Raw genomic sequence first — 15,374 nt, forward strand, 5'->3', positions numbered from 1 at the left:
ATTGTCACTATAAAAATGATATTGCAATGAAGGGGTGAAATATCAAGTTATTTTTTTTTAAATTATTATTACATAAGGTACCATACTCACCGTAGCTTGAGTAAGAACTGAAAAGCTTTTCATTCTTTTTTTATTATTATTAAAAATTTAAACTTTTGAAAGTTTTAGCTTTTTATCTGTGTTGACAGGCTTGGGACAAAAATCTTAATTTTTCCACATAATATATATAAGTCTATATAAGAACAAACTAGAGTAAACATTTCAAAATTTGATTCTGAATAAAGTTATGAATTTTCAAAATAGGTACAAATCATGTGCATTGACGCCATTATTAACCATTCTGAAATTTACACTGCGTGAAGTGTTCTGCAGATATATATGAGCGAGATAGCAATGTTTTGAAAAATGTTATTTTTTTGAAACACTTGGATTTTTTTGCCACATTTCATATATATGCTTCATTTTACCATGCCGTAAAATATTAAAATTGTTTTGTTTTACATTTCAAAAGCTTTTAATCTTTTTTTCTCAGGTACTACAATCGTCCAAGCTTCACTTTCATATAAAGCTATGCTCCAAACATATACTTTCAAAAATGTTTTTCTAACATTTAAATTAATTTTTGATGTAAGCAAATTATATTTCTGACTGAAATATATTTCATTTCTACTGTGCTATTCAGCATTTTATGTCATTCCTACTTTGTCCATCTTTAGTGATTCTACTTCCCAAAGAATAAGATTCTTCTGCTTCTGTAATCTTTTTTCTTCTTATTTTTATATTCAGTGGTCCTTCTACATTTCATCACTTTCATTTTGTTCTTGTTTATTTTTGTTTATTTTCATGCAGTAGTTCTTGTGCAGGACTTCATCTATGCCATTCATTATTTCTTCTAAATCTTTTTTACTCTCGGTAAGAATTACTATCATCAGGAAATCGTAGCATCTTTATCTTTTCACCTTGCACCGATCTAAATCGGTTTTTAACATCATTAACTGCTAGTTCTATGTAAAGTTTAAAAAGTACAGGGATAGGGAACATCCTTGTCGGACTCTCTTTTTTATTACGGCTTCTTTCTTGACATCAGAAAAAGATGCAATCTTTCAATGCTTCATCTGATAGATCACATTTTTCTTGTTCTTGATAAAAGTTTAAAATTTGTCGTCATAAAATTAAAACTTTTATCAAAACCTGCCCTCTTGATAGCCTACCTGTTATTGCAGTAGTGCAGTAGATTAACACTACGTTTTCCTAGTCTAAAGTTTGCATCTGCCTAAATTCACTATAACACATTGCACTTACACAAATATAGTTGACAATCGCAATAGTTCTATCCAGAACGTCTTGCAAAATGATGGATTTTGCTAATGCAAAATACATTGAAATGAAGTCAATTTTTTCAAGTTTAAGTTTTCCTGTTTTAATAAAGCAACAAATCCTTCTTTTTTACCTCTCATGGAAAGTGCACCATCAGTGCAGACACTGGCTAAATTACTGACATTTAATTGTAATCGATGACATACTTCTCTGAAGTTTTCGAAAATGTCAAATCTGTGAGTTCTTCCAGTTAGTGTACCCAGTGGAAGAAGTTCTTCGTAATACTGAAAATCTTCAGTTACAGCACGAATAAAACGTAAAACTTGCGTTTTATCTGTGCTTTCATCTAAAGCAATTGAAAAGTAAACATCTTCATTTTGTATAATTGTACGAAGTTGTTGTGATACATTTTCAGCTAATTCTTGCTATTGATCTGTTACAGTTTTTCATGAAAGAGGCAATTGTTTGTATTTATCAAATTTTTCTGGATCTAACATACCCACCACTTCAACAACACATTCTCTAATTTCTGCATCACTAATTGGTTTGCCTCTTTTTCCAAGTATATGTGCTATTTTATAAGTAACGTCAATTGGAGTGGTATTTTTCTTTACAAAAGCACAAAAAAACGCCTGCTGATGCTTTTCATTTTTCAATTTCTAAAGCGCAGCTTGTCAAGATTCACCTTCTAAATTAAAATAATTATGTTTAACGAGTCAAATAGTGTTTATTTGCATTTGCCTTTTTCAAAGTAGTTAATATTGTATTGCACAACAAACACACCATTTTATCTTTCACAGAAGTAACGAAAAGTTCTAACTCCCACTCTACATTAAATGTTCTGTTTTCTTCATTTAATTTTTTTCTCTTATAATTTGACATGATGGAGAAAAAATGAATATCAAATCGTATCTTTAAGAAAGCGTATGCTTGCTAGAAATAGAATAAAATCTACTTAAGTTACGACAAACCAATAATTTCTGTGATAAAATGCAATGATTAAACTTCGATATTATGTTGAAATTTTTCTATGTTTTATGTAAATAAATATTTTTTATATGTTAATTTATTTTTAGTTCAGATTTCTTATTAATAAAAAACTTTATCATTCGTGTATACATTATTTTACAAATAATGTGTATACATTATTTAGTTTACATTATTTTTCAGATCTTGCTTTCTTTTCTTCATCCGTAAACACCCTCTTCGTTGTATTTTGTCGTTTGTCTGTCTTTTGTTTAAATCTAATGCTTTTATCTTTTAGCTTTGTAATTTTTCCAGTTTTATTCTGTAGGTCAGTCAGGGAAATTCCCAATTCTTTCATATCTTCTCTAATTTCTTTGATCCATCCTACTTCTAGCTTTTGGAACCAGAGCTTTTCAATGATATTTCTTGACAGTCTTGTTTCCGGTGTCCTTATGAGATGACCAAAGAGATTTTTTTCCCGCATAGTATCAGTAACAGGCTCTATTTCTCGATACACCACCTCATTTGGCACAATCCACCATCGGCCTTCTTTTTGGTGTTTTTTATTGATACACGTTCTGACAATTCTCTCTATTTTCAGAATTTTTTCAATTCGGTTTTTCTGAGTGATTTTGAAAAGAGTCTCGCTTCCGTAGGTGACTTCTGGCTGTACTACAGTTTTATAATGTTTAAGTTTTGTTTTAGAAAAAAGGGATTTTTTGTTATATGTTGACCAAGTTAATTTTTGGGATTTAATCATTTTATTTGTCCTGTTTTGCCATGTCACTTTTTCATTTAAATTATAAGTTATTATTTTCCCTAGATATTTAAATTGTTTTACTATTTTAATTTTCTGATTGTTTACCGTAATGTGCTTTATTACCAGAGGATCTATGGCCATTAGTTCAGTTTTTTCGAAAGAGATATGAAGCCCTATCTTTTGTGCTAGGTTTTGAAGGCTCATGATTTGTGTTTTGGCTTCTTGAATATTATTTGCTAAAAGAGCGAGGTCATCTGCAAATCCTAGGCAATTTAGTGTGATGGAGTTTTTCTTAGTACCCATTTTTATATTTTTGGGATTTATTTCATACCATTTTCTCATGACAAATTCAAGGGCGCATTTAAAAAGGAGTGGTGAGAGGCCGTCTCCTTGCCTCAATCCAGTGGGTGAAGGCCCAGGTTTCCCAGAATATTCAGCATGGATGGTCGGTATATACAATCATAGGCCCTTTTAAAGTCGACGAAGGTGATTATTAGTTGTTTTTTCAATAATTCATATAATATTGCATAAGAAGTTTCACTTCTGTTGTGTCCTTGCACCAATGCTTGTACTTTCTTTGAAGAGTATGTTTAATGTTTATAATAAAATCGGTAGTTGTATCTTGAGTGGTGAATGGTGGTCAGGTACATGCATCTTTAGCAGCAGAATCTGTTCATTTGTTACCCAGGATGGATACCACGTGGATCTAGCAGAAATTCACTTATGTGTAATGATGATTCAATTCAGAGATTGTACTATGAATATCAGTAACGACAGATGTCTAGATAAATCCTCTAAAGCTTGGGGAGCATTACACGAATCACTGCGGTTAAAGATGTGATGATATTTTGACAATGATGTTCAAAGCCATATTGATGGCGTACAGTTCAGAATTGTAAACGCTTGTAATATCAGCAAACACATAAGTTCCGTCGGTATCATTCCGCTTTGAACCATCTGTGTATACTATTGCATCTGGGTTTGTCTGTGATAGAAAATGGTAAAATTCTTGCTGAAAGATGAGAGTTGTTAATTCTTTATTACATACGATGAGATCATAATTAAATTTTATGGGGTCAAGTCTCCAAGTCTCCATGCGCACAACTAAAACTATTCTTTTTGTTCTTTGATTCTAGCCTTAAATTAAGCACTGTACATCTTATCCAAGAGATATTGCAACAAATTGAAGTCCCAATATTCCTTTTATTTTAAAACCGATATAATTGTATACATTTGGAATTCATACATTCTATTGCAGTAAAATTTGAATAATTTTACCTTCAAATAATTTCACCTGTATCTTTTATTTTTTTTTAAATATGTAAATGTTTAGTAGTTGGTTTGATTGATTAGAGTCATAATTTATATTTTTTGTCTAGATGATATATTAAAAATCAGAATTGAAACATATTTTATAAATTTGTTTACCAAATTTTAATTTCTGTTTACTAAAAATTATTAATTCATAATAATAAAAGTATTAATTTTTATTTAATATTACTAATATAATAATAAATATTACATCACAATAATAATTACTAATTTACTGAGGGATATTGTACATAATAAAACATTAATTTTGTATATTATATAATATAACCATTGTTGCTAAGGGTGGTACAAACTGCTTTTTCATTATAATTTACAATTTATAAATATTTTAGAATACTATGGGCTGCATTACATAAACTACCACGTACGTGGTAATAAATATTTTTTTATAAAACTTACAAGACTAGATAATGTAATAATTATTGTAAATTTCATAATTTAAAACTAATTATCACAATTAATAGATTACTTTAAATTTCAACTTTTATCACAATGGAAAATTCTATTTTTAAGTATTCATTTATGTTTACAAAAACTGTACGTGATTGAGAAAATGGTTTTTACATTTCTATTTTCTATGTATTGTATTATTTTCACAAGCACAAGGATAATGAATACAATCAGGATGTAGATGGTGGCTGGATGGGAATGTCTCTATATAAATAAACACACACCTATATAAATAAACACACACACCGAGGTAGGTGTAACCTCGCACAAAGTAGTTAGTAGACCCTCCACCTTGCAGTAGTTGATCAATGTATCTCTTCAGGGAATATCTGACACCATCAACCTTAATCATGTAGTGAAGTTTTCCAGCTTCTGGACTACAGATCCTTGTCTCTACATTAGTTTGCCAGTGGAGAGGTACCACTATGTTATTTCATTTCCCACGCTTAGTTGATGTACACTGGGAGTGATATTGGAAGGTGATTGTGTTGGTTTCAGTCTCGTTTAATATGTAATCTTCGTTTTAGGTATAATTCTGATGGAGATTTACCAGATGAGAGGGGTGTAGATCTATATTGCATTAAGATTTCGTGAATTTTCCTTTGAATAAGTGTTGAATGAAGTCATTGCCTGTAGTAACCTTTGCTTGAAAGTCTGTATATTGTGTTCAGCGAGCCCGTAGATAGTGGATGATCCAGTGCTATAAACATTTGGTGTACATCGATATAAGCTAACGATGTATCGAGAATGGGAGTGATTATGTGGACAGTTTTTATCGATATGCATTTCAATGTTTCTTCATCATTGTTCATTATATTATAATAAATAGATATTGTTTTGATTTGAAAACATGTGTGTTTATTTAAGTAGAGATATAACAATTGGCGAAGAGAATGAGATACAACAGGAAGGTGAGTGAAGCGAACTCTGATCAGGTACTTACTGATAAAACTGTTTTTAAATAATTTTTTTTATGTAATATTATGTAGACTACCGGCAGAGAATTTTATAAATCCATTTTTTGTTTTTTTCTTTCATTTTATTTATGGAATTCATTACCATCTAATGGTAAAACAATGAAGGGATAAAACTTTTTAAATGACAAGATTTGCAATTTTTTAAAGTTAGTTTACAGGGAAAAACCTTATGTCTATTCTGAACAAGGGAAGATCCTTTACAGGCCCATATGCCTTTCTTAAAAAAACCTTTATCATTTTTATATCAACTATTCTAAACCTATCAGATTCAGGTGAACCACTTAATTTTTTTCTCTTTTCCAATTTATTTTCCCTTTCCCAGTCTCACAGTGTTATCAATTTGAAAACAATGATTGAATATGAAAACAGTTTTTATACTGGAGTTTAAAACATTTTCAGTAAAAAGTCGCAGGAATGATATTGTTTTGTTTACCTCCTTTTTTGCTTTAGATTCATTGTACGTATAGATTGTTGAATCTTCTCTTTATGCTGAATAAAAAACACTGATTGAATACCCGCAATTGTCGGCTATAAAATATTTCTACAACCGGTAGAACAGGCAAAAGATGATTCTGTATATGGAAAGAGTTTTAGTGTGAAACCTTTGATGTTGGAGGATAGCGTGCGGGTCGCACAATCACAAATTGGTTAATTTGATAGTTGAGGGTTGTAAGTTACAGTAGCCGGTTGTGATTGGAAGAGCCGGTTGTATATTGTGTAAATACACTGATAGAAATGTCTGCCGAGGCATTTGCATCGGTGGCCTGAAAGACGCCAAACTGATGACTGTGTTGAGTTATCAAGTTTAAGAGGGTCTAAAAGATGATGACCTTCAGTAAAGCAACTTCTGGCTAGAAATGGAGGGGGTGGTATGTTAACCAGGATCATCAGGTGTCTTCCCCTTTGAGGGCTAGGATGTTGAAAGTACATAATATTGCCAATGTACCATTTCAACAATGATACTGTTAATTCCATAAGATGTCTTCTCTCTAAAATAAAGTATACTGCACACTACGATTTATTAAGAGCTTGACATCAATTACCAATCAGCTTTTTTATTGTTAAATCTATTATAAATGATTTTATATGAAATAAATTATGACTATATGCATACTCCGGGCCAAAAATATTTGTCAAATAACAAAACTGCCCTGGTTCCACTATACTAATATTAATTTGTTTGTTCAAACACTAATAAATGGAGACATTGTTCAATTTATCTGATGTCCTATTAATAGAGTCAACGAATCTTTAACACTGATATAGTTTTATAATTTTTAGAAGCACCAAGAGAATTGATAATCGGGTAATTGATCAAAATTAAGAAAGCTATTAAACAAATTTCAATCTATAGGCAACTCTTGAATGAACTGAACAGAAGTATAATCTGTTGATATTTGAAAAGATGATTCTTCTGTTATTTATAATGTTACTAATATTTTTTATAAATGTCATCAAACAACTGGTGTAAGCTTTCTTTCAATATTTCTGATATGCCTCAATTATTACAACACGATTTTGTCTTGTAATAAATGTTACGACCACAAATTATATTAAGAAATCTTTTGATGATAGCATTGTTACAATAGGATGGCTTTCACTTATGTCATAATTGCCAATAACAGCAAATGATGTATCATTAACTGGAACTGGACATATTCAGTAATTAATTCTATTACATCTGCTCCAAATAGTTAAGTTTATTGATGTAGTCACTCAGCCTTTGGTTTTTAAACCGATCAAAATATTAAGCTAATAGTTTTATTAATGATTCCAGTTTTTTATTATTATTGATAGTTTGTTTATTTATCCTGCTTATGCTGTTGACAAATCTATTAACATTAAAAATGTAGTACAAATGATTAATATACAAATCCAACCTGATGTTTCTACTATATTTTTTGTAACTCAACTTATCCTTTTCATTGCTACTATTATCAGAAGTACTATTATCATTCTCCCAAAGAAATTCTGTATAATTAATTTCATGAGTTTTATATCGTCATAAATAATAGAATAATTTGTTTTTGTTCTTTAATTAAATATGATCTAATCAAATTAAGTGAAGTAAAGTTAGGTAGGTGAAGAAAGTATTATTTCAATATGTTTTACATGTGTTTTAAAATAATTCATCATTTCTTATGGTTTAAATTAGTCTAAAACTATTTGGAATGACTTAAGACTAAAACCATAATAAAACCACTAAATTTCAATTGCTATTCTTCACAATAGCGTTTTAAAAGTGTACCAATTGAAAAGAAAATTGTTCTGGCCATTTCTTGACAATGTCAAAAAGCCACTCATACAAAAAGAAATATGATAATTATGTAAAACTTTTTTAACTTTATAAGAGACTTTTTTTTTTAAAAAAAGAAGGAATAAAAGCCAAAACAAATAATGTAAGTGGCTTATCATTTTAAAGAAACGGTTACAATAAAACATCCTTATCCAAAAAAGCAAATTAAGACACTAAAAAGCAGTAGCTTTGCCTGAAGTCTTATTCAGTTTGAAGGTCTACAGAATTTCTTAGGAAAAATCTAGTAAAAGTAAAAAGTTATTTTATGAAAAATCCAAAATAAGCTAGTTAAGAAATTGAAAAAGATTTAAAATTATTAAATATTTCCAATGAAATAATTTTTTAACAAATAAAACTAGTAGATAAATCTAAATTTTCCAAGAAACAGAGTGGATGAACCTAAGAAGGAGAGAGAGGTTAAATGAAAGAATTTAAAAAAAGAAAGAAGTCAGTACTATGGATGGGTGAAAAAATAAGGAAAGAAAAAGATTTATCCCCGGTTACAATTGTACACCTTTTGGCAATTTTTTTTTTTTGTTAAAACTGTACGTACTGCATCTTTACTAATGTTTAGCTCTTCTGCTATGGCCCAAAGGGTAAGATGAGGTTGTTTGAGCAGGAGTGTGCACATTTTCATTGTGAACAGCTGTTGACGGCCACCAACTTCATTTGCTGTCATTCAATGACTCTCTACCATCTTTAAATCGCTTTCACCATGTGAGACGCAGCTTCATCACTGAATGCTTGCTGTATCATCATAGATTAAGTTTCAACAAAAGATTTCTGAAGTCGAACATAAAATTTTATCGCGCTTCTCTGTTCCATGTTGCGAGCTCACAAGTCATATGAACACAATGTTAGTTCGGGAACTTTTTAGACCTACTGTATATTGTTGCTGAAATCGGTGTCATGTAAAAACTCTTTGAGGGCAAAATAAAAAAAAGTTAACGATATTGAGATTATAAAGTAGATTTGTTACAATAATACTCATTATATGTAGTTGATTATATGTAGTTCTTCCAAATAATCACAATAGATTGCGCCTTTACAGTCCCAAAACACTGTTAACATCACTTTACTGGCTGATGAGTATGTTTAGAATTTTTTCCTGGTGGGCAATCTCAGAAGTTTGATTCAGTTTCAAAATAATGAATCCAAGTTTCATCATGAGTTATTATATGATCTTAAAAAAGCATTAACTTCTGCTAAAAACTGTTATTTAAGTGCTGTAAAAATGCAAATTTGAGTGTCTGTGAATTTAAATCAACTGTCTTCGAACTACCTTGAACACATTTTTCCATAATTCAGCTTATTATGAATAAAGAATGGGCAGTGGCCAAACTCATACTACAAATTTCAGCAATTTTCCTTTTATGCATCTGTCTTTGAGATAAGATCATTAGAGTGATTTTGGAAACAACAGTTGAAACTTTCATTGTGAAGAAAATTAGTGATACCTGTTTTGCTTGATAACTGTTCATCAACTTACAGAAATTTATATGGTTAATATACTTTTTACCATACTGTTTTAATATACGCTAGTGAATTTGACCAGTTTTACACTTTCTAAAAATAACATTCTTACCACAGCATTCTGTTCTTTCATTGTCACACATTTCAAGTGGAGTCAATATTTTAAAATAAATAAGAGGTTTTATTAATGGAATTTTTTTTAATTGCTGATATTTTTAATGTCAAAGGCGCCAACTTGAACATCATGACAGTTTCAATTTATTGTATTAAATAATTAATTATTAAGCGACTCTTGAAAAATCTCTTTTTCTTAACAAAAATCATGAATGTCTGAAACTGGTCGACAGATTAGTAAGTTTACAGTATATTATGGAAAAATCAATTGCAAAACAATAGTGTTGAATATAATGCAATGAGAAAGAATATCAGTAGTGAAGAACAGTAAGAGTGTTTGTTATTATAGATGATTTGCTATAATGTTGATGAATTCATCAGGTCAGATTTGTATCGCACACTTAATTGACACCAATGAAAGATTTTCATACATTTCTTATAAATACAACCACATCACGGTGTGGTTGTATGTATAAGGAAACATAGCTTTCTGCTATGGCCCCAGTCCATCTCATCACATATAGGGAAATCTATTTAATTTCCCATTTATCCATTAGATATCTCTTTTTTAAAGATGTATAAATTTTTCTTGCTATATATAAATTTTCCTCTGTAATCTTGTTTTGTCAGCACTTCAATATACCATACACAATATCTTGAAAGACATTTTCTTCTCTATACTCCATTGTCAGTATGTGAATTTAATATTAAGTCATTCTGAATTAAATATGTTATCTAAATTTTTGTATGTAGTGCAGTACCTCAAAATATAATCTGTTTTTAGGATAATGTTAAAAATCAATAATAACCATGTTTTCAGTTCATTACAAGACATCCCAAATTTTTAATAGCATGTGGAAAGTTTTACACCAAATATATGTAATTTGTACGTAAACAATAGTAATTTAAGCCATAAACAAATAGCACATACCCTTCTTACAGGAATAACACCTCGTTGATGTATATCAACAACATTCCAAGTGTTTTGAAAGTTTCTTGTATCAGCATATGACAGTAAAGCATCCTCTTCATTAGAATAAAATAGTCAAACATTTTCCATAATGATAGCTGAAAATCAATTAAAATTTACGACAGAATAAACCATGAAGTAAGTTTCAAATAACGTATTTCATAATGATGAAGGGTGAAAAGTTTCAGGCCTCACATAGAGATGACATTAGTAACTTTTCGATGGCATCACATGATTCCATTCTTCATCAGGTTACTAGAAGAGCTTGACATGCACTGGGATATACTTTTCCTCAAATACAACTGTTAAATGCTGGGTTGCAGAGTTTAAAGTGGGTCGAAAACACACTAGCAGTGAACTGTGCAGTGAATGCCCTTCTGAAGTGACTGTGCCAGAAATGAAAAAAAAAGTGCATAACTTCGTTTTGGCAGATTGTCACTGACGAGTGACAGTTAGCAGAATCTGCAGGCATGTCAACAGAACATATGTGCAATATTTTGCATGAATACTTGGACATGAACAAGCTGTGTGCTAGAAAGGTGCTGCGCTTGCTCATGCTCGACCAAAAAGTGCTGAAAAACATTTCAAGTGATTGTCTCGAGCTGTTTTGACACAATCCAGAGGAATTTTTATGTCGATTTGTGACAATTGATAAGACTTGGATTACTGGAACTTTTCTCCCTGCTCTAGTTTATTACTTTTACATAAATATCATTGACATGTTTTTAAAACGTTTTCATACAAGTGACATAATGTTACAATTTTTCTATATGTAGTAACATACTATTACAATATATTTATATATATTGTAAAAGACAATATATATAAATATATATATATTGTCTTTTAACTTGTCTGACTTTTAACTGACTAATTATTTTTCTACAACACAAATGCATTTTTTTTTAAGTGTGTAATGATAACTAAATAAATATTTTTTTTAGGAGATACATAACAAATATTAATTTATTTTTATTACAAAAATATTGGCAGTTAAATTTTTGTCACACTTATAAGTTTTATGACTTTTTATGATAGAAAGAATGAAGAATTACTTTAGCTATCATAAAAATTATTTTATACTTTGGAAAAAAAGAATAAAATATTGATCCCAATAGAACTTTTCATGCTGAATTCATGATACATTTTCTAAATTTTAAATATTCTCAACTAGTCACCATTTTATTTATGATACATAAGTAAACTTTAAAAGAATATAAAAATTTCCATGCATGCAGAGCACTATTCAACTTAATTAAAATGTGGTAGTTGTTTTGCTTTTGTGTTGGTATTTGGAACATCCCATCCCTCTTTAGCATCCAACAATAATCTGCAAGCATTGTTGCACTTTACTGTCACTGTATATGTTTTCCAAAACAGATTTCCTGATGGAAGTGTTACCAGTGCTGTCACTGATTGTACCGAGATTATCCAGACAGAGATGTGAGTGTGAATCCAAGAAATGAATTTTTAGGTACATATTACAACACCCTGCATGTTTCTATGACTAATAATTCACTATTCTATTGGATTTTCATAAACTTTACTTTTGCACAATGCTTTTAAATGATTTCATGCTGATTTTTGACTTAGCTTAACAGTTCTTCGAACTACTGATCTCTGATAAAAGTCCTTATTGGGAACCCATATAAATTCCTTCCTTGATTTTAGCATAACTAACACAAGGAAATTTTTCTTTCAAATAATGCAATCCAGTAGCATTTTTATTCATTGACTTAACAAAATTTTTGAAAAGCCCTTATTTGGTATGTGGTGGAGACAGAAGAATCATTTAACAGTTAACTGGTGGGGGATGTACAACATTTTTCTGTCCAGACTCAAGTTCTTCATATTTTGGCCATTTCTTCTTGATATGATTTGTCTTGACCTTGCTGTCTCATTCAGACAAAACGCAACAAAATTTAGTGTAACCAAGTTGCAAATCCATTAATAATGCAATAACTTTTAAATGACACCACATAGTGCAACATTACTTGTACTGAATTTTCATATTGACATAAATTTCTTTTATCTTAGTTGCATAAGCTATGGTACAAAAGGGGATTTGTTGCCACTGTACAAAAGGACAGACTTTAAAGTAATTTTTGATGAATCAATGAACAATTTCCATTCTGTAGCATTATGTTCATGATCCATGATAGCACAAATAATTGTTACAGTATTAAAATATTTTCTTCAGAATATTAATCTTAAAATTCTTCTTGATCATTATGAAAGAAACATACTTTAGTCTCAGCCTGGAGAAAATTCCAGCTTTTCAGCCTAGATCCCAAAAGCTTGGCTAGTTTCTTTGAAAAGTTCAAATCCTGAACAAGATTGTTTAATTCATCTGATTTTCAGATTAGGTTCATGGGAAGAGAATTTTGCGTAAAAAAATATCATCTAGCTCCACATGTTGAATACAATGGCTACCTCATTTTCTGACTCATCTTCATAAGTTAGATGTGTTGGAGGATTCAGTGCAAGTAAGTCGTTAAAATGAGGTGCTTACCATATAACAAACAATAATTCAGATTCTATATGGTATGATTGAATTTACTACTTATTCATTTTATTTTCAACAAAGAAATAATTTAAATAGTAGTCTTGCAATTCATGCCATAATATGACAAAACTTACATGCCAATTACCCCCTAGCCCAATCTTTCAAACATTTCACAGAGGTCAAACATGTAATATGAGGACCCAGTTCTTATCTTGATCCCCAACTCTACAGCCATAATACAGTTCATAACATTTTTAAATGGTAAAATCAAACTTTGTTGTTATTCTTTAACACAAGTAAGAGAAGATATCAAGATCACTTACAAACTTCCTTGTCATATTTAATCACTAATACGACAGACTTGAGACAGTAACTATAAATCACAAAAGAGAATGAAACCACAGTACGTATATACACAACAACTGTTTAAACAATACTAGTGTGATAATTGTATGATTCAAAAGACTACACTGTGCTAATAAGTCAGAATCTATAGTAAATGAATCATGATGCATATACAGCTATTGCCTTCACAATGCTATGTTTATACCTCATCCTCTGTTAGAAATCATTTAAAATATTTTTTTCTGTATGTAAGTTATCCCTAAAAAAATATGTAACATTCAGCAAAAGCAATATTTCAACACATTTATCTAAAAAAAAAAAAAAAAAACTGGGTGATGGAAATTCTGATAGCATTTTTGTATTAACCATAAAAATTAAATAATGCACAATAAAATTTTCATGTACCAAAAACTGTGTGCATTAGTGTAATTATACTTGAATTAAAAGTTTGTTCAGTGGTATATGGAGATATTCAACTTTGTCTTTTGTGTTTATAAAATTACTTACTCAGTTTTTTTTAATAAAAATTATAAATATTTGTAAAATGTTTTATTTATTTATGTAATACCAAATTACAGAGTAACAGCACAGTGACATATGTCAATAGTCCTCTGCACAGATGCCAAGGAATGTATTTGCAGTACGGCACATAAGTGTAAAGGTACCAGTAAATATGTAGTCTTGAAAAAGACTCAGGCTGACCATCCCTATGTGAGGTTAATTGAAACCCAACCAACAAAGAACAGTGGTATCCACAATCTAGCACTCAAATCCATATAAAAGCAACTGCCTTTACAAGGACTTAAACCTTAGAAATAAAAGTAAACTCATACTACATACCTAACATGACAGCCAAAAAAAAAAATGAATTTTAGTTTTTAGCTGAAAAGGTAGAGTAATATCTTCAGTAATACCTCTACCATTTCCACAGTCTTTGCTACTCAGCACTCTGGCTACCTGACTATAACCCAGTAAGGTAATAATTTCAACAATGACCTTATTAAAATCAGTAAAACCAGCTGGTCTTGCTCACCTCCATTTTGGATATATATTGCATGTACCTGTTAAAAATTGAAAGCGATTTAATCTACTTTTTTTGTTATGGGGTAATGGAAAGAATATTTTCAAATATTCATAAAACAATAAATAAAAATTATAATCTTTTTTCTTACATCACTTTCAAAAAAAAAAATATTTTCCTCCAATAAAATCTTATAAAAAATATCACTCAATTGGAGTTTAATTTTAGCAGTTATGAGCATGAATGTATGTATCTTATATAAAGGTAAAAAAAAAAAAACAGTTTAATATTGAAGATAGTTCATACAACAGTTAATACATATTTAACTTTCAGCAAACAAATCAACCATAAATTTTATTTTCCTTCACAAGTATTTTTAAAAAAATCTGATAATGTAGTCGCAAAAATTTTCAAGCCGTATTAAATAACTCTATTATTATTATACAGCCCTATATTAGATAACCTTGTTTTTAAGAGGAGAATGTTTTAAGAGGAGAATTTTCAATACAGTTATGTTTAATAGTAAATAATATGATTATGTAATAAAAGGAAAAGACATGTCTTATATTTTGGTAGAAATCAAAAAATACTGACCTGTTGTGTACAAATTCCCTTCTGCAAGACCCAAGAGAGATCCATTTTTTCTGACCACCAGTTCACTCTTATTTATATTTCAACTAACCTAACTTACAGCACTAATTTCCCCATGAAGAAGGTTGATGTTGATATTTTGGTTGAGCCCACTACAATTTTAAGGCTAATATGTTTAAACAACCTAATTTTTAAAGCTCTTCAATCTGTTCTTGGCTACTATTCAGTTGTAAAATTCTATTAAACAATACATCCT

At 30.0% G+C, this 15,374-nt stretch overlaps 1 protein-coding gene across 5 annotated transcripts in view; it reads right to left on the reverse strand.

The window, feature by feature from the left end:
- Nucleotides 1–10,528: 10,528 nt before the first annotated feature.
- LOC142330482 (sodium leak channel NALCN-like) overlaps nt 10,529–15,374 on the reverse strand; it is a 48,894-nt gene continuing 44,048 nt past the window's right edge. For 4 of the 5 annotated variants that reach the window (XR_012757782.1, XR_012757784.1, XR_012757781.1 and 1 more), the window contains 2 exons: nt 14,347–14,567; nt 10,529–10,753 (listed from right to left, as the gene is read on the reverse strand). Coding sequence is in view for 1 of the 5 variants with exons in the window: in XM_075375759.1 (XP_075231874.1) it covers nt 10,717–10,753 (37 nt within the window). In the remaining 4 variants the exon portion in view is untranslated. The remainder of the gene's footprint in view (nt 10,754–14,346; nt 14,568–15,374) is intronic. The other variant, XM_075375759.1, reaches the window with a different exon arrangement.

Source organism: Lycorma delicatula, chromosome 9 (genome assembly GCF_047948215.1).
Source record: "Lycorma delicatula isolate Av1 chromosome 9, ASM4794821v1, whole genome shotgun sequence".
Lineage (NCBI taxonomy): Eukaryota > Metazoa > Arthropoda > Insecta > Hemiptera > Fulgoridae > Lycorma > Lycorma delicatula.